General features: G+C 39.8%; 1 protein-coding gene across 2 annotated transcripts; it reads right to left on the bottom strand.

The window, feature by feature from the left end:
* Positions 1 to 708: 708 nt before the first annotated feature.
* c9orf72 (C9orf72-SMCR8 complex subunit) lies at positions 709 to 23,684 on the bottom strand. Of its 2 annotated transcripts, none has more exons than XM_034111604.2 (10): positions 23,507 to 23,684; positions 22,232 to 22,654; positions 20,766 to 20,861; positions 20,200 to 20,264; positions 18,617 to 18,689; positions 13,291 to 13,407; positions 10,299 to 10,534; positions 10,118 to 10,175; positions 7,108 to 7,217; positions 709 to 1,831 (listed from the first exon to the last, which is right to left on the bottom strand). In XM_034111604.2, the coding sequence occupies exons 2-10, from the start codon at positions 22,520 to 22,522 to the stop codon at positions 1,645 to 1,647; spliced, it is 1,233 nt and encodes a 410-aa protein (XP_033967495.1). In that variant the 5' UTR covers positions 22,523 to 22,654; positions 23,507 to 23,684; the 3' UTR covers positions 709 to 1,644. The 2 variants fall into 2 exon arrangements, with proteins under 2 accessions (XP_033967495.1, XP_033967493.1); XM_034111602.2 differs by having other exon boundaries at positions 22,232 to 22,728.
* Positions 23,685 to 23,939: the final 255 nt, after the last annotated feature.

Below are 23,939 nucleotides of genomic sequence, written 5' to 3' on the forward strand. Positions count from 1 at the left end.
GATTCCCCCTTCAGATATATATTTCATGTTTAAGCAACCAGAAAATGCTCAGTTTGGATTTATTACACAGTTAAATTCACTTACACTATTTCATGGCTTAATCAGTAGGGACTCGGACTGTGAGCCGTAAGGTCACCAGTTCAAGTCCCCGAACAGACCCAAATGCTAATTGGAGAGGTCCCAGTTCACCTCCTGGGCCCTGCCGTGGTGCAAGGCACCAGACACCTTATTTAAAGTATGAGCTTACAAAATAGTACAGTTTACAGAGAAAAGATACAATCTGATCCTTTACAACAAACATTATATGTTCTTTTTGGTGTTTAACTAACATTGCAGTCCTGCTAGTAATCCTACATTTTTAGAAATGTAACAGTAATCTGATTGCGTCTTTATGTAACTGTAAGGAAATTCAGTTACCTTTTTTGTATCCTCATTACTCGTTACACTTACATGTATTCCGTTACTCCCCAAGTCTCTCAATAAAGTAATGTATATTTGATCGAATCTATAGCTGCATCATCAGGTCAAAAACAAACACCTGCAAAACATTCTGATCATCCTCAGTTTCAATTTCTCTTAGCTAAAACATTGAACATAGTTAGATCATACCATCACAACATCACCAACATAAGGCTATTGGAGATGCTAGCATGGCTCTGGACTGTCACTCATGTCAGCTATAAAGCAAAGAATACATCGCAATACAGATTTTACATGAATAGAGTCTTTATTGTTCATCGCTCTTTCTGCACAAGTAGACAAAAGTTCACATTTGAAACAAGATCGATAAAGTAAAAGGGAAGGAAGCAAAGAGATTATAGAAGGGAAGAGAACATGTCTGTTATTTGATGCATTTGTGATAAACGTAGTTGGACTGTCTGCAAAAGTTACAAATTGAAATGATATGTAAATGTAGGGAAACTGGACAACATTATCAACTCACCATATAACAATGTCAGAAACATTTGCATTTTTGGAAGCGATACTTATCACTTCTAAACTACATTGCTTAATTTAATTTTATGACTGTCAGCTACACACAGCTCTGTTTGTCAAGAGGGGTTATAATCAAATGTCATTACAGTGCGTTATCTTTTTCTTTAATAAAATCCTATGATTACTCTGAACCTTTTTATGATGATTCGCACCATTCACAGTCAACACAGAGACATCGAATTGAAAAACAAAAAATCGACAGTTCAAAAGGTTATATATTACACAGGCAGTGAAGAAACTAATACGTTTTAATAAATATCATTTTAAGTTAAATTGTAAATGTCCTGGTGGGCAGCCAATTGTAACGCCATAAATTAATACAGACCCTCTATTAACAGAAGGCATAGAGCGCATGAATAATTCATCGACGAGAGAATTATTGAAGTCCTCCCAAAACATTCAACTCACATTATGCTTACGGTCGATCAAGGTACTATATTAAAAAAAAAAAAAGTACAGTGCAATGGCTCATTACAGCAGTATAGACTTTGAAGCCTTGAACTGATCAAGACACAACATGTTTTTCTTCATTCCAGCAAAGCACAAACACATATTCAGGCGTGCATGCATTGATGTAACACATAAGAAAACAAAGACATCTGCTTCCATTAAGCGTCCGATACATAAAAGTGCGGGAGGAGGAATAAGTCAGAAGGTCATGAGAACGTCTCGCTCTTGCATGCTGGTGTAGAACGGCTTGCTGAACACGAACGAGTGCAGTCCCGCCCTCAGCTTCTCGGCGAAGGCCATTACGATGTGCAGGTCCCCCTCCACCGTCAGATCCAGGTCTGTCTTTAGGTTGCGCAGGGATCGAAACGGCTTCTTCCCTTTCTGCCTGTGAACAGAGAGGAGAGGCTTTGTTGTGTAACTGCTAACAAGCCACAGCACTCGGGGGTCAGAGGATTTGCATCTCGTTGGGCTGCAGCTGTGCACAGGAACGCCACGCCATCATGAATTATGTATGTTGCTGACGGCAACTGTGCATAAACAATCTTGTCGAGGCACCTGTAATATAGTATGCCCCTTGACCTCAGGCTGTTGGCAGCACCATAAACAAAGGATGCTTTTTTCCACTTTCGCAGTTAAGGTAGTCCCCGGAGTGAGATACGTTCAGGCATTTACTCGGATTTCCATTTAGTTACGTTAGATTCTTACGTGTTGCATTAAGATTCAAAAGTCCAAAAAGTTGTTTAAATATGTGGAGATCATGCAGCTGAACAAATGTGGCCCAAAATCCAATGGAAAAATCCCATTGGTTTTGTTGAGGAAGCCCTTTTCATAATGATGTCATCCCTGCACCACTAGACTATTAAACTATATAAACATATAATAGTAAAAAAACACAATGATGGAGAAATAATTATTCTAAATACATAGGTTGAAAATGTATACAATTAATAAAACTATATTATATTTATTATTATTATTATTATTATTATTATTATGAGAAAGATCAAAGGTTATGTTAAGTAAACCAAAGTTTAATCCACTCTTAATCTTGTTATATTTTAAGAACCTGTTTTTCAGAGCAAGAGAGCTAAGCATTTTCTTTATAACAATGTAACTCTTTTTAAATTAGAACAACGAGGGATTAACCGTACCTCAAAAGTACATTTTTCAAAAAGGTTAGTTCTTTAAATTACAACTAATACCCATTATATATCTGGATATATTGTAATATTACACTTTAATGCCTATTTGTTGGTGTTGAGCCTTTTAAAATTAAATCTTTTACTGAATTAATAAAACGGTTCGCTCTGCCGCTTGTTGGACACACAGGGAAATACCATAGGTTACGTAAATATGATCGAAATAACAAAACATTTATTTTCCAACTTTTCTTAGGGTAATAATGTCATAAAATATGAGAACAGATATTTGAAGCTTTGTTTGAAAATTGCCTAAAAACTGAGTGTAAAAAGAACAAAAATGACGACATTCAGTAGAGATGACGGTTGCGCTCCTTCAATCCAATATGATAAACTGACACAAAGGTAATGCTCTGTAGATCTAGGTGATAATTCCCTCTGGGTTCATCACTACAAATGACCCCTTTCACATTACATACAGTTGTATGATTCATTGTTAATAAAGAATATTCATTAGTGCAGCTTTAGGATTTTTAATATGGTGCCGCCAAATGAAAGTGCAGCTTCAAAATACCAAGGGACAAACACTAAGGAGCCATGGTGTGTGTAATTTTGAGTGTATAGGCAATTTGTGTGCACACAGGCTTGATTGATTTACAGATTCAACAATTCAATCTCTCCCAGAGTAACATGTACTGCCGCGTCAACCTATGTTCACTAAACATTGTTAGATTTAACTGACTTTCTACTGTAAATGGTGTAAATGTATCCTTAAAAAATATGTCAAGCTTAAGAGATGTAATCAACATTACGACAAAGCGGAATGAAGAAGTGCCAGAAGCAGAAGTTACAAATATCCTGGCTTGCACGATAAAGAACTATTTGCTCAAGAGTCCTCAAATGTCTTGGGTAAAAAAGAGAATAGCCAAATCATGTAGAAGTAGGAAAACAGACGGGGGAGTGACTGCTGTCATAAAGGAGTGGGAAGGTTAGTCCACTGTCGGGGAGCACAGAAGGAGATGAGTCATGCCCAGATGGAGCGATGACCAGGGTGCCACAGGGAGGGGGGCACGGAGCAGAATTTCAGGAAAGATTAACCCGCGGTGTCTCAGAAGAATTGTCGGGGTTAAGAAGGTGCTTACTGTAAAACTGATGGGACTGGAGTGTGACTAGAGATACAATTACCTAGTTCTTGTACTAGGATCTGAACAAGTTTCCCAGAGAGAAGGATAATCACATGGAGGGTAAAGCTATAGTACTGGTTTAAGGTTGGGCCATCAAACAAGGGCATGGTCCATCGCGATAACAGAAACTTTACCAATGGTTCTCACATGTTGCATATACTATTGAACGTGAACACAACAGGTGTCAATCCCAAAACAATTACAGTGATCGGTTTGGATAGTGCCATTGCCTATTTCTCCTGACAGAATGTTTCCAAAGGAGTGTGTTGGCTACACAAAGCGCTATTGCTACAATTACATTTACAGTCTAGGGAAGGCATTTTCTTCTAACGAAATAACGTTTTTCACCAGTTGTTTTGTCCAAATCTTGGATAGAACTCAAAACAAAGGTCTGCCTTATGCTCCAAAGCTGCTCTGGCTTGTTTTCTATGTTCTTTGCTGAGATGGGCCACGTAGCACCAAAAGGTCTTACATTTTAAATGATTTCTCTATTTTACAGTCTTGTTTTCTGTATTACTTATATTTTAAGAAAAAGGATTAGCACGTGCAATTTTTGTTATTATAGAAAAAACGTATATTTGGATCCCCGAATCAAATAACTACCTGACAAACGAATAGTACAAAATGTGGGTCCATCCCAACTTTTGTTAAATTCAAGCCCTGAACATGGAAAAGCTCCCTGTATTCTGCAGTTTCACAAAGTTGTGGTGTCTGCCATTTTAGGCAAGTTTCATCGCTGGCCCACGTAGGCTTTCAGATAAGCTCGACATATCTCTATGCCTTCCAGGAGCTCAATCTTCACGTCTTCCCATACTGCTTTACCGCCACTACGGTCCCTCCCGTATGGTACTCAAACAACTTTATTATCAATCCTGAATTTGAACACCATGATCGTAACAGTTTGCTTAGTTAAAATGATATAACCTTTATCGTGGTATTATAAGACCCACCATTGTTGGTATCATCATCCATTGCGATATTTCCCTGTGGACATCGTCATATGCCAATCGGTCACCAAACCCTTGTTTATCCTTCAGTTAATGTTATGTTAACTGCCTTAATGGCACGACACATTAATGAAAAGTCTGATGAGAGGCACTCATAAGCTATCGGGTCACCTTGCAACCTGCCATACAGTCTCATTTATGCGCCTCAGGAGGGGCAGAGAAGTGAGAGTCTCTTGTCAGTGATCAAATGAGGATCATAAAAACTCTGATGATGCTGATAATGATGAGGGTCTCTCAGATGTTGAGCGGTGGGGACTGGGAAGGCTATGGCATGTGCTTTGCATCACTTTCTTTCCCTGCACATTATTCACCTTGTGCTATTTGGATGGGGAAACTGTCACTCTGGGATTATGTTGAGGATTTATCACACTGCATAGCCAGACAACCAGCTGCCTATTCTTCTAGTTTCCCCCAGCATCAATCACCTCATACCAGTCCTGTGAGCATGACTCACCAAATGTACTTCATGTCATTTAGGGTAACGATGAGGCTGCAACTAACGAGTAATAACATATATACATTTATACATTTAGTCGATAACATTAGGATTCCAAGTCCAAAACCCAAAGATATTTTAAAATGATATGAGATAAATAAAAACTCTTGCACCAAGCCTATTTCTCAAACACATCCATTGATAGCAACTTGAAACCAATTGATATTCAGTCTAATATTATGGTTTGATTTGGTTTGAAGTGCTCTCAACTACTAAAGGTCTGAAATGACGGACATGTCTTCTTACTGTGTTTCAATCAAAGAATATAGTTTCATCAGACAGGAAACCTTTTTTTTTACCTCTGGTTGTGTGTGATGTTTAACAATCGGATAAAGTATGCCATAACTCCTGCGTATGAGAACTGCTATCCTTACAGGAAGACATAGGGTAATCATAAATATAGATTGCCTGTTGATCTTACGTTTAAATAAAAGATGTACAGTACAGTATGATGTCTATGTCTTTTCAACCTCATGCAGGGGACACGAAGTGAACAGCAGACTTTTACATTGAAGTTTACATTAAACCTTCCGGGACAGAGGATTTAGACAAAGACTGTGTTGGTGTGTGTCAGAACAGGGTGAAGGATTCTCTACTGCTCTAATGCCTGTGTTCTTTACACTTTTTCTTCTGCAAAAACTAGCCTGCTTTTACTGTTGTGGTTTAGACATCTGAGGGCTTGTGCTCAGCCCGCACTAATGTTTTCCTCTTTTGTCTACTGTAAAAGAAAACACACTAGACCAACCCTAACCCCCCCCTAACCCTAACCCGTGGTGACGTGTTTTTGTGGACCAGCTTGGAAGTAAGCTCCGCAAGGGCTCCCTCTACAGAAATGGTACGTTCCCATTCGATCTTTGGTTTAAGCAGAAAATAAGCTCTGTTGGAAACAATCGTTTTACTTTTATGATTTTTGAAGCATAAATGCAATCACCAGAAACAAAAAGCTAACAAACAAACTAGTTCACGGTCATATCGCCAACGCTAAGCTAAAGGTGGCTAATGTTTGACGTGATGACATTTTGTGATCTCCTTTAGTTTAATGATGTAGACCAAAACAACATATAATCTCGAAAGCTTCTGTTCACCACAGACCTAATTTAAGATATCTTACTAAAAACAGGGTCACTGTTTACTTCGATTCAAGATAATCGGAAGCCGTAAAATGGTAACTCATTTCTGTTTTTAGGAGTCAATCCTGTACTACCTCTATGTTGTTGGTTTCAGCTGGTTCCCCACACAGGATAACAATTTGACATATTTGTACTCAGAACGGGGGGACGTGTGTTACATCAGACCTCACAAGGCTTTTGATTTGTATCCTGGGGCTAACAGTGAGTTTCAGCGCAGGGTCAGTGGCTGCAGTGCAAAGTCAAAGAACTGAATTAAAAAATGTATTCTACAATACATCCAGGGAATTTTATTATCTCAAGATATGTGGATGGTGACATACTGTATATTGTTGTTTTTCATTTTCGGTACAACAAATATTTAATCTGAATGAAATTATCATGTTTTAATACCACTTTTGATAATCACGATGAGTTTTTTCAGGGGGGAAATGCTAAACAGTAGGTTTTAGGTTTAAATATTATATCTATTTTATTTTTCAACCAAATATTTATAATAATTTTGTATCCGAAATTGCAATGTTTTATTTTCATCCATTAATAATTATTGGATGCTAAATACATTTGAGAAAAAATGGTAGACAAAAAGAGCATCATCGTGTATTTAGCCTTTTCTGTCTCGTCTTTCTGTGTGAGTGCGATGGTCTTTCGCCAAACGACAGTCCTCTGGGTTATTTGGATGAAAGTGTTATTGGATACAGCTCTTACGTTTCGTCTTCGATGTACTTGAGCAATGTGAGGGCCTTCCTGTGGAGCAGCAGCAGGAACTGGGCCAGATAGGTGCTCCGCAGGGACAGGCCCGGCTTCAGCATGAACACCTGGGGACGACACAGGATGGCAATTAGTAGTCCGGCCTACTGCTCGCTGTAAAAGGCTGGAATAATGCACTCCAGCTCCTTTATGCTAACCTTGAGAGAGAAATATGTTGCTGTTGTCGTGAGAAAAAAAAAAAAAAACTCTGGGAGCAGAGTGGTGGGAGCATCCCAATCAAGGGTTTGATACAAAGCCTGGTCAGTGTTCAATCGCACTGCACCCCAGACAAAATATCAATACAATGTAACAAATGGTATAACATGGATGTGTGGATGTATCATTGGTGTTTCGTCGTTGTCACATGGGTGAAATATGTGGGTGTAATGTGGGTGTAAAGTGAATAAATCGTGGGTGTTACATGGTTGTAACATGGATGGGAGGTCGATGTAACATGGGTGTTACGTTTGTGTGACTTGTGACATGGATTTAACAAGGGTGTAACATGGATGAAATGTTGGTGTAACGTGGGTGTAAGATAGGTGTTATAACGTGGTTGTATCATCAGTCTAGAATGGGCGTATCATTAGCGTAACATAGATGTAATATAGGTGTATCATGGGCAGGGCCGCCTTGTGCAGGGGGCCCCGCCCAGAGGGCCTCAGCTGCTGTGCGCAGTTCTCCACTCAGTTCTCCGCGCACCCCCCGCTGACACGCAAGAGTGAGAGGTGACAAGGGGAGCCCGTCTGTAACCCGACACCGTTGCAATGAATCGACATCTGACCAATCACGGCTTTGATACGGTGCAGTGCAGGTGAAGAGATGTCGGTGAAAAGACAGTTTCAGTCCGGGGCAAGCAAGAGGGAAAAAAACTAAAACATGAAGAAACTAGAGCATCACTCGAAGGTGGGTTATTGTATGAGTCAAATGTACAACTTGCGAATGTTGTATAAGTCAAATTGCCAATTGCCATATTGAAGCATCAGCTGCAATTCACGACATGAAGAAGGCAGTCTCTGCAGAGCATACAGGCTAATGGAGATGCAGTTATTTCCAGCATTCTTTATTTAACATTCATTTAAGTATGTGATGCCTTTTATCTGCTAATGTACAGGAGGAAGAGTGATACACTGTCTGTCTAGTTGGCTTACAGAACAGTTAAAGTTTACAGCCTAAAAAACATGGAGCATTTTTTCCCCTTTTATTCATTTGTATGTCAAATTGCACATTTCATGGTGATGCTCAGCCTCTCCCCTTAACTCCTAACAGTCATCGTCATGTCAACCACAACACAGAGAAATACTGATAGAAATGTGTGTGTAGTTATTGATACATTGCTGACAGAGGGAACTACATTTATATACAGATTTAAGAAATATCAGTTTTTGAGCATGTCATAAGCATGTTTTGTCTTGCCTATACAACTATATTATAATAAAAATAATATAGTATTTATATTATTGAATTGATTATGATTAAGTAGTATATTTGTATTAATTATATTTTAATCTTTTTGAGGCTAGTATTTTGCAGGAAATGCAGACGTATTCACCTGTACACGCATACTGAACGAATTTACCTCACTGTATAATAATAATAATAATTATAATAAACAGGAATTATATTTGCAAAGTGGCCTACTTTGTTTCCAAAAAAAATGGTTCACTCCTGTCGGTTGGGGGGGCCTCACCTCACAATGTCGCTTGGGGCCCCAAGTTGGTCAGGGGCGGCCCTGATCATGGGTGTAACATATATGTAACATGGATGTAATATGGTTGAATTATTGGTCTAATATGAGTGTAGCATAGGTAAAACTTGGGTGTATCATGGGCTGTGCATTGGTGTAATATGGGCATAACGTGTACAATTTATCTTGGGAGATACAGAGTGTAAATTTGAAAATAAAGTTAATATTTTCAGAACAAGCCATGACATTGTATCCTATTAGCCTATATACATTAGAAAAGAGAAATTAATCCCTTTTTCCATGATACACTCTCGCTCCTTTGTGCTAACCTTGAGAGAGAAACATATTGCTGTTGTCATGAGGAAAAACTTGTAACCCCCAGTCTGGGAGCACTTTCACAGGAACAGATGATGGGTTTGGACCCTTGGGAATACCGTACTTTTCGGACTATAAAGCGCACCTGCATATAAGCCGCAGCAGCTAAATTGTCTGTCTGTCTTACTCTCGTTCTGTCTCTCGGTTCCACTTTTACTTTGGCGCGCTACCTGTCTCACTCTTTTCCGGCCTCCAGCTTTTCCTGCTGGAGCCCGCCGCTTAAAGGTGGCGGGCGCGGACCGGTCATAGAGCCCATAGTGTTAAAGGTGGTTAATTTTACCTGTAAAATCCATAGATTTAGGAGGTTCCCTAGTGGCCGTTAGCTGTACAAAAAAAATGGGGAAAAAAGTCGCGGCTTATAGTCCGAAAAGTACGGTACATTTGACTGTTTTTGTGTCTATGAGCTCTAGGGACTGCATCAGTGAGGTGTCATTCAAGTGTGTGTTGCTGCCTGATACAAATCCAGGTCTGTGCTAAGAAGCACTGTCCTGCAGAATAAGTAAAAATGGATCAGACACTTTTTTTGTCTTAGTGACACTGTTCTTTTTTTGCTCTTTCAGATACATACCTCTCACAGAACTCAGCAGGAATATAGAACAAAGCAATGTATATATTCCTTACAAACAGATTCATATTGGTGGTTAAAAAAAGGGTATGACTGCTATTTCATTTAAAAATGTAAATAGTCCTTTTTATCCAGTGCTTTACCATTTCTCAAATTTTCGCTCTAAATGATAATAATGGGAATAATAAAAGTTTGCTGATATGTTGTATTTGATGTCATTATTTCTTTCAATATGCTGAAGGCTTTTCTAATTCCTGTTTATGTCTCTCTTTATGTTGGGATTGTTTTTTATTAAATACAAAATTATAAAGAATACAATAATAATACAAAAATATTCTTACCTCGTCTATAAACGACTTCACCAAAGTGTCTTTATGCATGACGTCTTGAAATATATTCCTTGGGGAAAAATACGTATTGTGCTTAAAATATGAATTGGCATATTTTTGGGGAACAGTGTTAAAAGGTACAAATATAACACTATTAAAAATGCAGAAAATGCAGTGTGTGTGTGTGGCTCACAGGTCAGGTGTGAAGGTCTCGTCGGTGTGAATGACTGTTTCGGGGGGGATGTCGTCCTCGCTGTCCGTCTTCCAGAGCGCGCTGAGCTCGGAGCGCATGTAGCGCCGCTGGTTGTATGTGTGCTCGTGGCACGGCGGCATCTGCTTCACCGTGTTGATGTCCACGTCAATGTGCGTGGTGGGATACGGGGAGTAGAGCACCTGGCGGAAGGGCAGGACGAAGCTGCCCGTGGAGTCCTGGGAATAAAACATTAAAGAAGGGGGAAACCCAGTCATTTAGCTTTCATCCAGAACGACTTATAGACACTACAACACCGTAGACCTATGTGAGCAATTTGGGGTTAAGTATCTTTCCCAAGTATCGTGTGTGTGTGTGTGTGTGTGTGTGCGTATGTGTGTGTGAGACACTATTATCTCAAAAACATTGTGAGTAAAGAAACTGTGACATGTAAAGAAAGGATTTTCACTAAAACTCTGATGTTACATCCCTCAGAGATGTCTATTCTTCTTGTTTTTTAAAACCCATACTGTGAGAAAGGAACTAGATTATCTGAAAGATTACTTATTTTTGTTTAAACCAAGAGTGTGGGGACACCTGCCAGAGACAGAATCACAGGGACTGACCATAAAACAGGAAAGGGATATAAAAGAAGGGGGAGGGTCTGGAGGGGGAGGTGTTTTGACTCTGGACCCTAGGGTGGGGGAAAGGAAGAGGTAGATGATTCATTTGAAAGATCTGACTTGATTGTTGTGATGGTTGAAGGAAGAGACACGGGCGAGGAAGAAGCAGAAAAATAACTTGTTTGTAAAAAGGACGGCACATCTTTTTTTCTCAAATGTATGTCAGTTTCAAGAAAGAGGAGAGGTTTTATGCCTGACGTGCAAAATATCCTGCAACCCTTCAAAAAAGAAAAGCAGGTACAGGTAAAGTATGTTGAAACATTTCACAAAAAGTGAGTTGTATGTTGTAATAGTTGTATGTTGATAAAAATCTCTGTGTAGTTTTTCTAAATATAATGAACGAAGTCATAGAGGGAAAAAATAGCACAGTATGTGGAAAATATGAAAACAGCACGTTGAAAAAAGTTATGTTATGTTAGAATAACATGAAATAATTCACAGTAAAGCATCTAAAAAAAAACATTAAAAAAAGTCAGGTTATCAAAGTTATGGAAACTGGAGTGTTTCACCGAAACAGTGTTAAAATCACAAACTTTCCATTTAGAGTTTGATTCTTTAAGAAACTCAATTCATTACAAATTAATTCATATTTTACCAAGTTGTAAAGTTTTGCATCCATTAAAGTGTATTAAAGTATCTTTGTAGGAGGAAAAAGCAAAAATCATTGAAGTTATTTATAGAAAACTGCGTTGTTTCACTGAACCAGCCCTACAACTCACAAACTGCCTATAAAGAAACCCAATTCCTTACAAAGTACTTAATATTCTACCAGTTGTAATATATATATATATATATATATATATACACACGCACACAAGATTTCGAGATTTTTGCCATGATCTTTAAACAAGTCAATGTTTAAAAGCTCTAGGTCAATAAATATGACACATCTTTAAAGAGTCACACAATTGGAAGAACCACTTTCCAACTTGAAAGATGGGACCATACATGTGCACCATAGGCCTCTGTGGCTGTCTGCACTCCCCAATTGACGTTATAGTTATTTTATGCGATTTCTGAGAAAAGGTTTTTATTATTCTGCTTAGCGTGTGGGAAGTCTGTTCTCTCAACCACATTCTGTCCCAATTTAAAGAGCACACAGCACAGAGCACACTTTGCTTCTATAAGAGGAAACAACAACAATAGAAAGCATCTCGCTCGCAAAAAGAGAAATGATTTATTAGAAATTCTGATGGTAGATCCATCACAACATCTTATATCTATGTCGTATATGCACAGAGAAGCTCTAATAAATAAATTCAGTTTTTTGCGAGCTAGAAACTTCCTTTTTTGTTGTTTCTCCCAGGGCCAGTTTCTCTCATTCCCTGCTGCTCCACAACACTGACTCTTTATGACTGAACTAACAAGCAGCAGCAGCTTTCCTGCTGCTGCTTGTCCTGGTTGTATTCTGCCTGTGTAACACTCAGCCCTCTTGGATCACAAAACAGCAGTAAATAAAATGGAAACTTCTCTCCTTTCTGATGTTCAGAATACTCCTTAGGTCTGCACTTGACCCGAAAGATTTTGTAATGAAGGAGACATTATGTGAGTAGTTATATGGGTATCATGTACGTGTACAAACGGTGTAATATGGGCGTGACATGGGTTTAATAATAGTGTAATTAACGATGCAATATGGGTGCAATATTGGTAAATAACTGTAATAATGCAATATGGATGTTATATGGGTTGAACATGGGCATAAGATGGGCATAATATAAGTGTAATAACACTGTAATATCAATGTTATACGAGTGTAAAATACATGTAATATTGGTGTATTAATAGTGAAACAACAATCTAATAGGGGTGTTTTATGGCTGTGGAAAAGGGCCTAACATAGGATTAATAACGGTGTCATAACAATGTAATATGTATGTGATATTGGTGTAATATGGATGTAACATGGGTGTATCATACATTTAACATGTCTGTAATATGAGTTTAATATTTTCAAAATGGTATACCTTGAATGGGCAATGTATCTCCGGAAATACACAGTGTAATTTGGAAAATTAAGTTCATTTTTTGAAAAGAACTAAACGTGAATTTTAGCCTAGATACATTAGAAAATAGCAAATAATTAATTTTCACATTGTATTTCAATGATAATACAAAAAGCTGCGTGCATGAAAAACATCTGAATCTCATGCAGTGCACTAATACAAATATCCCATTGCAACAAGTCGGAAAGAGAAATTAGGTCAGGACAACAGACTGGGCAACATCAAACAGGCAAGCAGAACAGAACAATGAGCAGGCTCTAATTCAGATCACATTGTGCTGTGTAATGACAGTTAGTTGGTAGCTACCTTGAGCAGACCCTGAACAAAAAGGCCTGTGTCATATTTGAAAGAAGAGTCAGCCTTGCAGAGGCGGGAGCACTTCCTCTCTGCTGGGGTGAGGAAGAGGCAGAGAGTCCGCACAATCTGCAAAAATTAAAGCAAGATTAAAATACTCAAGTAAAGTACAAGTACCTCCAAATTGTAATTAAGTACAGTACTTCCCTAAATGTACTCCACTACATTACACCACTGGTGTTAGGTTTCACTTTCTAAAACATGGATAGAAATAAAAAGCCCATTTGTTTCCTCCTTGATTTTTCTGGTAGTTCTGCACAATTATTCAAGAAGCTTCATCAGCACAAAATGTACTGAAGTAGCCTGAATTTAGCTGAAGACCCCATCTGCAGTGTGAGAAAAAGTTTTTAGAGAGTACTTGTCCATGGACAAGTGAGTTTGGCAATTTACTTGTCCGAATACATTTTTCACTTGTCCAGAATGGACAAAAATTGGGGCCACTGGAATCTTCTTCTTCGCCATCGTATTTTACATTTTCCCACGGTTTTTACGAAACCGCTAACGTACAGTAAGTGAGCGGTAAGATTTTACTGCATCACACATAGGGTTGGGTATCGTTTGGATTTTAACGATTCCGGTTCTGCTTTTCGATTCCGGTTATTTTCGGTTCTCGATTTCGGTTCTTTGAGAGGTAAAAATAAGTCCCACGACAAACTGGGAGAGAAATATATTTATGAAAACATTAAAGGTCACATGTCATGGCCATTTCCACTGATCATAATTCCATTGTTGAGGTATACTAGAATGATTTATACTGTGCATTCTTCCAAACTCACATTGGTTTCGCATACAGCATCTCTGTAAAGTATGTGTATTCACTCTCTCCACTAAACGGCTCGCTGCTCATTGCAGCTCTTGCCCCCCCCCCCCCCCCCCCCCCCCCTCCCCCCTCCCTGTGAGCCCAGTGTGCTCCGATTGGTCGGGACCAGTCGGGACGTTGTGAATCGCGCTAAACTCCGTGGAGGTGTGATTTCCTTGTTTAGCGATACACAGCCAAACACAGCCAAACTCACCCTGAGCACACACAAAGTCACAGCCGAAGTAAAAACAATAAGTGTGGCTTGATATTGAGTAAGAAAAAGGTTGATAAACGCTGTGAGAATGGGTCTGCAGAGAGAATTTCGCCGCGATCCCAACTGTCTGTTATCAGCCTGCAGCCAGGGAGGAGAGATCAGCAGAGCTGCATGCACTGAGTGTGTGAGGAAGTCCGTGGATTGGTCAATTTGGACCAATCAGCGGGGGCTTAACGTAACGGCTGCGCGGACGTAACGTAACGGCTCCACGGATTGGTCCATTTCGTTCCGGGGACGATATGACATCATGATGTACCCGGAAGAATCAAATGGACAGTGACGTATCTCCAACGAGGCGTTTTGGGGAGGTATTTTCTGTGTTAGAGTTTTACTCCCTACATGGTGTACTTTGAGGGTTTTGACTCTGCAGACCGTTTACATGCATAGAAACCTTCATAACACACAAGGGAACGGGTAATAACCGGAAAAGCATGATATGTCACCTTTAAGTCAAATCTGTATTCCTATTTACAAATCACTTCAGACGGTTTAATTTCTTACAGTTATTGAATACAATTAGGCCTATATAAAAATAATCTCTGCATTGTTTAGTTAGTTCTAAGTGGTGCAGTTTGAGAATGTACAATTGGCCCAGTCTCCTCTGATGTTACACTGCAACCTGCCTGTGAGACAGAGTCCAACCACACATGTCCAACACATAGGACTAATAATACATTATATGTATAGCCTATAGGCCTAGCGCTTTTCTCCAACTCAAAGACGCTTGCACGCTTACACATGTCCTGCAATACACATGCTGCAGCTTCCCAGCTGCTCACTGTTTGTAAAAGTAAATAAATAGTATTTTCATTTCAATAATGTACTTTCTATACCCTGCTTCATAAACAATACTGACATCCCTGTGCTCCTCTGAGTCTGGGGGTCCGGGAATGTGAGGACAGCGCGATGACACAGACAGGGAGGCTGCTTCACTTCATAAAGGAAATGGCGGTCAATATTAACACAGGAGCTAAAACGCTTAATAACCTTCATTACGTGTGTTTGACAAAGATGAGGCTGTTAAACGGGTCCGCTGTGTGTAGAAAGAGAGAGAGAGAGAGAGAGAGAGAGAGAGAGAGAGAGAGAGAGAGAGAGAGAGAGAGAGACGCTGAGCTGCACCGACACCGTGCAGCGATCAGCTGATACGGAGCATAGAGAGAGAGAGCTGCGGTCCGCGGGGCTCGGCCTCGCCTCCTGTCCTCACAACTCTTATTAATCCCGGTCCCGGACAATTGTTATTTGTTCCTACTCTGAACCGATTTTTGCTTCCCAACCCTGCCACTGTGCTACACTTCCCGCCCGCCCCGTCTAACTGTACAGAAAGCGGCGAGATGCATTTCCTTAGGAATCGACAAGCAGAACCGAAACTAACACTTCTAAACGAACAATGGCGGACACGTACAATTTGCGAATGAGTTCTGCCTTTTGTAAACTGAATGTATCAATAATTTGTCAATAAACGTCACTTGTCCGCCGGACAAGTCAATTGACAGATCTACTTGTCCGATATTGTAAATAACACGTCCTGGACTGTGGGACGTGTACTTTTTCGCACACTGCATCTGACATTAAGCTTGAGGCTAGGTAATAATATAATAAATAATTAAGGAAAGTTGTGATTTAATTGGTGTTCAGTTCGGGCCTGGAGTCAATAAAAACCTAGAAATGAAGGCTGGGGAGCCCTTTGATATTCATTGGACAAACTCTTAGTGGCTCTTTTCTTCTAAAAGATATCTTAAACAAACACCTTATGGTGTGCAATATCAGTTTTCCTTCTCGGTTAGCATGTCCCACTTTTATCCGTTTGATTCCAATGTCTGCCCATATGGAGCAGCTTCCAGTATATGCTTTCTCATATAACTTTTATACACTGAACAAAAATATAAATGCAACACTTCCCATTTTTCATGAGATGAACTCAAAGATCTAAAACATTTTCTATATACACAAAATAACCATTTATCTCAAATATTGTTCACAAATCTGAAAAAATCTGTGATAGTGAGCACTTCTCCTTTGCCGAGATAGTCCATCCCACCTCACAGGTGTGGCATATCAAGATGCTGATTAGACAGCATGATTATTGCACAGGTGTGCCTTAGGCTGGCCACAATAAAAGGCCACTCTAAAATGTTCAGTTTTATCACACAGCACCATGCCACAGATGTCGCAAATTTTGAGGGAGCGTGCAATTGGCATGCTGACAGCAGGAATGTCCGCCAGAGCTGTTGCCTTTGAATTGAATGTTCATTTCTCTACCATAAGCCGTCTCCAAAGGCATTTCAGAGAATTTGGCAGTACATCCAACCGGCCTCACAACCGCAGACCACGTGTAACCATACCAGCACAGGACCTCCACATCCAGCATGTTCACCTCCAAGATCGTCTGAGACCAGCCACTCGGACAGCTGCTGCAACAATCGGTTTGCATAACCAAAGAATTTCTGCACAAACTATCAGAAACCGTCTCAGGGAAGCTCATCTGCATGCTCGTCGTCCTCATCGGGGTCTCGACTAGGGCTGCACGATTTTGGGAAAAAAAATCGAATTGAGATTTGTCTGACAAATATTGCGATTGCGATTTGCGATATTTGTTTTTAAGCGACCCAACGGAAGTTTATTGTAAAATGTGGCCATAACTCCGACTAGGAAGGTCGTATCAACGTACTCCCGTCTCTAGCACCCCCGCAGCCCGAGCTACGAGTGAAAGAACTAAACTTACATGAAACTTCCGTTGGGTTGCTTTAAGGTCAAGCTTCAGTTTAAGATTCACCCTGTAATAGATGTAAACATGTGATTTGGAAAGGGCAGGCACTTTCAAAAACACTTGGCAGGTGATTGGATCAATCTGTCTATCACCTTCTATCATGGGCCAATTCTGATTGATTAACAATGGCTGGTACATATGGAGCACAGCACTTCTGATTGGTGTGGATAACTGACACACAAGAAAAAAAAAAAAATGTTTAAACAAAAATGTTAAAAAAACATCGCAGGCTTTGCGATTTAATAATCACATCATTTCAAATCGCGATTTCGATTTAAAATCGATTAATCGTTCAGCCCTAGTCTCGACCTGACTTCGGTTCGTCGTCGTAACCGACTTGATTGGGCAAATGCTCACATTCGATGGCGTCTGGCACATTGGAGAGGTGTTCTCTTCACGGATGAATCCCGGTTTTCACTGTTCAGGGCAGATGGCAAACAGCGTGTGAGGCGTCGTGTGGGTGAGCAGTTTTCTGATGTCAATGTTGTGAATCGAGTGGCCCATGGTGGTGGTGGGGTTATGGTATGAGCAGGCGTATGTTATGGACGACGAACACAGGTGCATTTTATTGATGACATTGTGAATGCACAGAGATACCGTGACGAGATCCTGAGGCCCATTGTTGTGCCATTCATCCACAACCATCACCTCATGTTGCAGCATGATAATGTTGCAAGGATCTGTACACAATTCCTGGAGGCTGAAAACATCCCAGTTATTGCATGGCCAGCATACTCACTGGACATGACACCCATTGAGCATGTTTGGGATACTCTGGATCGGCGTATACGACAGCGTGTTCCAGTTCCTGCCAATATTCAGCAACTTGGCACAGCCATTGAAGAGGAGTGGACCAACATTCCACAGGCCACAATCAACAACCTGATCAACTCTATGCGAAGGAGATGTGTTGCACTGCGTGAGGCAAATGGTGGTCACACCAGATACTGACTGGTTTTCGGACCCCCCCAGACCCCCCCCAATAAAGCAAAACTGCACGTTTCAGAGTGGCCTTTTATTGTGGCCAGCCTAAGGCACACCTGTGCAATAATCATGCTGTCTAATCAGCATCTTGATATGCCACACCTGTGAGGTGGGATGGATTATCTCAGCAAAGGAGAAGTGCTCACTATCACAGATATTTTTTTTTTCACAGAGAAATGGTTATTTTGTGTATATAGAAAATGTTTTAGATCTTTGAGTTCATCTCATGAAAAATGGGAGCAAAAACAAAAGTGTTGCATTTATATTTTTGTTCAGTGTAATTTTGTAAACAGTTGCTGCAGTAGCGGAGCTGCAAAAGCCCAGACGGAGAATCAAAACATCAAATCAAGCAGTAACAGAGACCGAGGGGCTCATTACACTTTGAAAACCTCCTCCATTACATTTAAACTCATGTAGATACATTGCCGATTTGTATATGCGCAAATTAATTTACCTTATTTACTTTCTCCGGGTTGCTTCCAACTACTATTGAACAGCCACAAGTCTGCAGATGAGAGCTGACGGCTCTAAAACACAGAGACAAAGACGTGCAAATTAGAGCCAATTAGTTAAATTAGCATGTCTATAATCATTAATGACAGCTTTCAGTAATAATGATTGAGACGGAGGGATCTGAAAAACATTCACGCAGCTTTACATAGAGAAGGAATTAAGATTAATGCAACTGGTGCTGGGCCAGTGGAGATGGATTACTAGTTAATATTATTATGTTTCAATTTCTCCTCATGTAGTTTGTATTCTGGCCTTTTGAATTTATTCCTAGGTATTAAATAGTCCATTTCACACTTTAAAGGGATAGTCAAGATGTTTTAAAGTGGGGAAACAGGCAGGAGTACAAGCATTGGAGAAGAGCAATGTTCTGTTTACGAAGGGGGCAACAGGGTTAGTTGGTTTGTGTGACTGGGTAGTGAAATAAAATAAAATGTCAATGAATTCTGGTGACTTTTAAGAAAGTATAGATAATGACTTCAGTTCCCCGTGGAAAACGGCTGTCTGACAGCAATGTAAGGTAGTAAAAATACTCAAACACTAAAACTGCTTTTAATTTATTTAGGTGTATAATACATTTTGCTGCTGCTCTGTCAAGGCAGGGCTTAAGAAAAACTTAAGTGCGCATGCTCTGTTGGTTCAACAATGTGGACGATTGCTGGTAGATCCAAGGAAGATCCAGGGGAGATCCAAGGAACATCCGGGTAAGATTGAAGGAACATCCGGGTAAGATTGAAGGAACATCCGGGTAAGATCGAAGGAACATCCGGGTAAGATAGAAGGAACATCCGGGTAAGATCGAAGGAACATCCGGGTAAGATCGAAGGAACATCCGGGTAAGATCGAAGGAACATCCGAGTAAGATCGAACGAACATCCGGGTAAGATCGAACGGACATACAGGGAAGATCCAAGGAACATACAGGGAAAGATCGAAGAAAGATCCGGGAAAGATCCAAGGAACATCCAGGGAAGATCCAAGTAATATCCACAGAAGGTCTAAGGCACATCAAGAGAGGATCCAAGGAAGATCTAAGGAAGATCCAAGGAATCCAAGGTATTTTTGTTCTCAAGAGTTAGGCCATTTTGGCTTTATGTGCCACTGCAAAGAATTCCACTTAAAACATTCTAAATATCCCTTTAAGTCCTCATTTGTTGGCCAAAATATAACTTTTGCCTGATTAGTTTAAAATAAATCATCCATTGCCCCACACACACACCAATCTGTTTTTCTCTTATTAAGCATCTTCATCAGCTATAAAATCCTGAAGATGCAACTAAATCAATTCCAGTGTACAGATGATTTTTCATCACCACAGGGTGCCGAGTTAATTCTGTTCCACTGTGAGCGATTGCATGCAACGGACTTTCCGGACTCTCAACCCTAACAGCGATTTAGCTTTCGCCCCTTCTCCGGAGCCAACTTCGGCTAAGTGGAGGGCTATTACTCATCATTGGAAGGTTGACGGGTGTTAAATGGACGATGTTCATCATCTGTCTCCATTTGCCTGAACCGGAGAGTGCTTACTTGTGGAGGAAATCCTCGTGGCAGCTGTCCCCGATGTCATCATCATTTAGCACCGTGTCTTTTATCTACTCAGTGGGACAGAAACAAATTATTCATTTTAAAAATTGGTCTCAACAAAGATGAAAGTGCTGATGGGTACATTTGCAGGCACAGCTATGAAAAATAAGATGCACAAGTGTGTAATAAAGCAGGAATCCGCCAGAAAGATTCCAGGCAGTCTCTTTGTGCTGCTGCTTTTTCTGTTGCATTTGCATATCATGTGATTAAATGTGTTAAATCGCACTGGGTGGTAATCTAGGCAGAGAACCCGGATAATTTAAACCTCTTGGAAATAGCAACTATTTGAACAAGTACAAAATTAAACAAGTGAGATTTAACACAGTTACTGCTTTTCCTTCCCTAAAAGTCCTATATGATACATATTCAATAGAGATGTAGAGTCCCTTTGTTGCTTATTGTTCAGTTTGAAGTATGTGAGGTAATGTATGTGTGTGCGTGCGTGCGTGCGTGTGTGCGTGCGTGTGCGTGTGCGTGTGTGTGTGTGTGTGTGTGTGTGTGTTGCTCACGTCTATATCTTCTGGCACATGGTGAGACTTCATAGAGGCCAACAGCTCCATGATAGGGATGATCTCCAAGCTCAGCACCGAGATGATGTTGTAGCCCTAAAGTTGAAGGGCAGTTGAAAAAGTGAAATCAAGCACAGCATAAATACCCCTGTAAATTAACTGAGTGGATTGGATATATTCATTATTGGGCGGGAATTATGAAAGTGTAAAAATTATGATAACCATTTACTTTCATACCATGGAAAGCTGTGATACTTAGATTATGCTGGTGTTATCTATTGTGTATCTTGTTTTTTATGTGTTTGTACGGCGACCTTGAGAGCCTTGAAAGGCGCCTATATAAAATAAATGAATTATTATTATTATTATACTGTTCCAACGCTAATTTAACTTAATACTGTTATTTTCGTGTTGCACTGAAATTCTTGATTAAATTAGAAAATATGGATTGCTTTTAACTCAATTTAATTGACACAGGAATATTCAACAATAGGCTTTGCCATAGGGTCTATTTATTAATTAAATTACAAGAAAAAACATGCTATTTTATGATATATCAGTAGAGAGATTTTTCAAAATAGATGTCCCTGTCCACATTCAAGAGTAAAGAGTGTTGATAAAGCTTAAGGGCTTAGTTAGTTAGGCTTCACATGAACATCCAATTTGTATGTTTTATTTTATAAATGTTATTACACATTATCACATTATCATTATTGTCATCTGGGTTGTCTATGTTGTCATTTTAATGAATTTTAATCTATAATTGATATTTTGTTGATTGTAAAGCCCTGTGAGACAAATGTATCATTTGTGATATTGGGCAATATGAAGAATTAAGACGAAAAAAGATGCGTGCCAGATGTCAGGTTTTTCTGACTGGACGTACAATACCAACCTTTAGTACTTTACAGTTTTTGACACATAATTGTTTTACCGATTTGCCAAAACAGTACTGAGGATATAAAGCCCTGAGTCCAGTAATGAGCACCTTTCAGCAATGAGGACTAAGAATTCTAAATTCAAAACCTACTAAAATATTTAATATCTCAGGGTGTACAGACTGACAAAGAGAAACTCAATTCAATATGTAAAGCTAACAAACGTTAGCACAACTTGAGTGATGCATTAATAGACACAATGCTGGTGGACATTTAATCAAATTGATGAAGTTACAGCAGTGTGTGTATTTTCAGTCCGTGAAGTTATTTTCCATGCTCCCATTATTACCTCCTCACTAGCCTTCTCAGTAGGAGCTCTCAGAGCTAATTAGCTAATTTAGTCCTCTGTGTTTGGAGACTGCAACTTTATTGTTCTGCCAATGTTGTTGCAATCCCAAATGGGAGAAACTGAGGTGATAGATGACTTCATACCCAGTTCAACTAAGAACTTTGGGATGGATCGGGTTTTAAAGTAGGTTTAAGAAGGGTAATAATTTGCCTCATTAGTCAAGGGATAAGCAAGAGTACCTTCTGCATCCAAATGCGTCCCTTGCGGATAACGTGCTTTAGCCTCTCCACGCAGATGGTGTGCAGAGGAAGGTAGAAGGCCAGCTCTGTTTGAGGCAGGATAATGGACAAGGCACATGTGTTCTTATCCCCCTTCAGCTCGCCATCGAAGATAAGAGACACAATGATGACACCCTTCTCCGCCAGGACAAAGAACTTCACGTCCACGGCGCCACACTCAGCACTTCGCAGGATCTCCCCGTTTAGTGTATGATTGGCCAAAAATGTGACCTCTCCATCGCTGAGGAACATCAGCTGCTCTCCCTTTGGTGTCCAGATGTGGCGCACCCGTGGACCCAGGATGTTGTCCCAGTAGGCGAAGGTGGCCGCCAGCAGCGGGCATTCTCCCTCTACTGCTACCTCGGACTTAGCCACAGCTGGTGACTGGGGGGGACAGCCGGAGGACATGAGAGAGGGTGGGAAATATTGTCCCAAAGTCAGAGTGGATGATAATAACCCTATGTTATAAACAGAGAAAAGAAGAAAAAAAAACTGAATTTAATTAAAAAACACAGCCTCTGATGTGACAAAAGAAATTGCAGAATGATAAATATTAAGCTAACATAATATATTGGGTTTGATCAGCCTAAGTCTTTAAGGGGAAATGAAAGTGATTTGTTTGGAATGTGTTGTAAATCAGCTGATACTTTTCAGAAACAGAGAACTACTTCTCTTTTTCTGACGTTGTCCTGTCTTGTTTGACAAATATATGCAAGAAAACACACACACTCTTTATGGACGTCTCTATAATTCCACATTTATATTAAAAATATTCTAGCACTAGCAGCTGGAAACGTAAGGGATACGCTGATATCATACACACAGCATTACGTAACACAATAAATAGGGATTATAACATCTATTTGATTGATAAAAAAATATGCCGAATTTACCAGACACTTCTGGTAATAATGTATTTGTTACTAATTTGTTGCCAGGCAGCTATGTGTATCCACAGGAAGCAATACTGTTTAATATTGACCGTTTTTACAACAGAGTCTGGTGTCATTTAACGTAACACTCAAATGTACGTATTTTAATCTTACGTAACAATGTATGGGGTAGTTTAAAGCTAAATGGCAGTATCGGTAAATACAAAAGTAACCTCACTTTAGTGTTTTACCGGTTAATATTCTGTAGCAGGCACATTTTAACTCAATGTTGTGCAAGACTAGCTAACTAGCCTTAGCCAAACTAGCACTGATAGAGTAAAGGAATGACATCGCCATGACTTACTTTTTGGTTGTAATTCGTCACAAAGAAGCTTCCTATTAGAGGAATAATTCTATATGTTGCTGAAATGGCATCATAATAATTGTTCTGTATCCATAGTATGTAACTTGTAAATGATGAAGCTGCAGTGTTGTTGTGTTGAACACACTTCCTAGTACGTCAGTCCTACGTCACTCATTGTTGGAGATGCACAGCGTCCTCTAGTGCACGAGGCATGGAGTGGAGTGAGTGGACTGTTAATGAATGATGTCATATTTATTTCAGTCGTCCATCTGCAGATAAATAACTTATTTTAATTCATTTAGATGAAGCCCGTTCATACGAATGGATTCATCCATGGGCAAAACTCTTTTTAATTGCCTTTTTATTTTATCCTTTGAGGACTTGTCTTGAGCCACCCTTACAATACCTAGTGCTTTTTGTTCTGCTCTCTCCA

This window comes from Pseudochaenichthys georgianus, chromosome 22, assembly GCF_902827115.2.
Source record: "Pseudochaenichthys georgianus chromosome 22, fPseGeo1.2, whole genome shotgun sequence".
Taxonomy (NCBI): Eukaryota; Metazoa; Chordata; class Actinopteri; order Perciformes; family Channichthyidae; genus Pseudochaenichthys; species Pseudochaenichthys georgianus.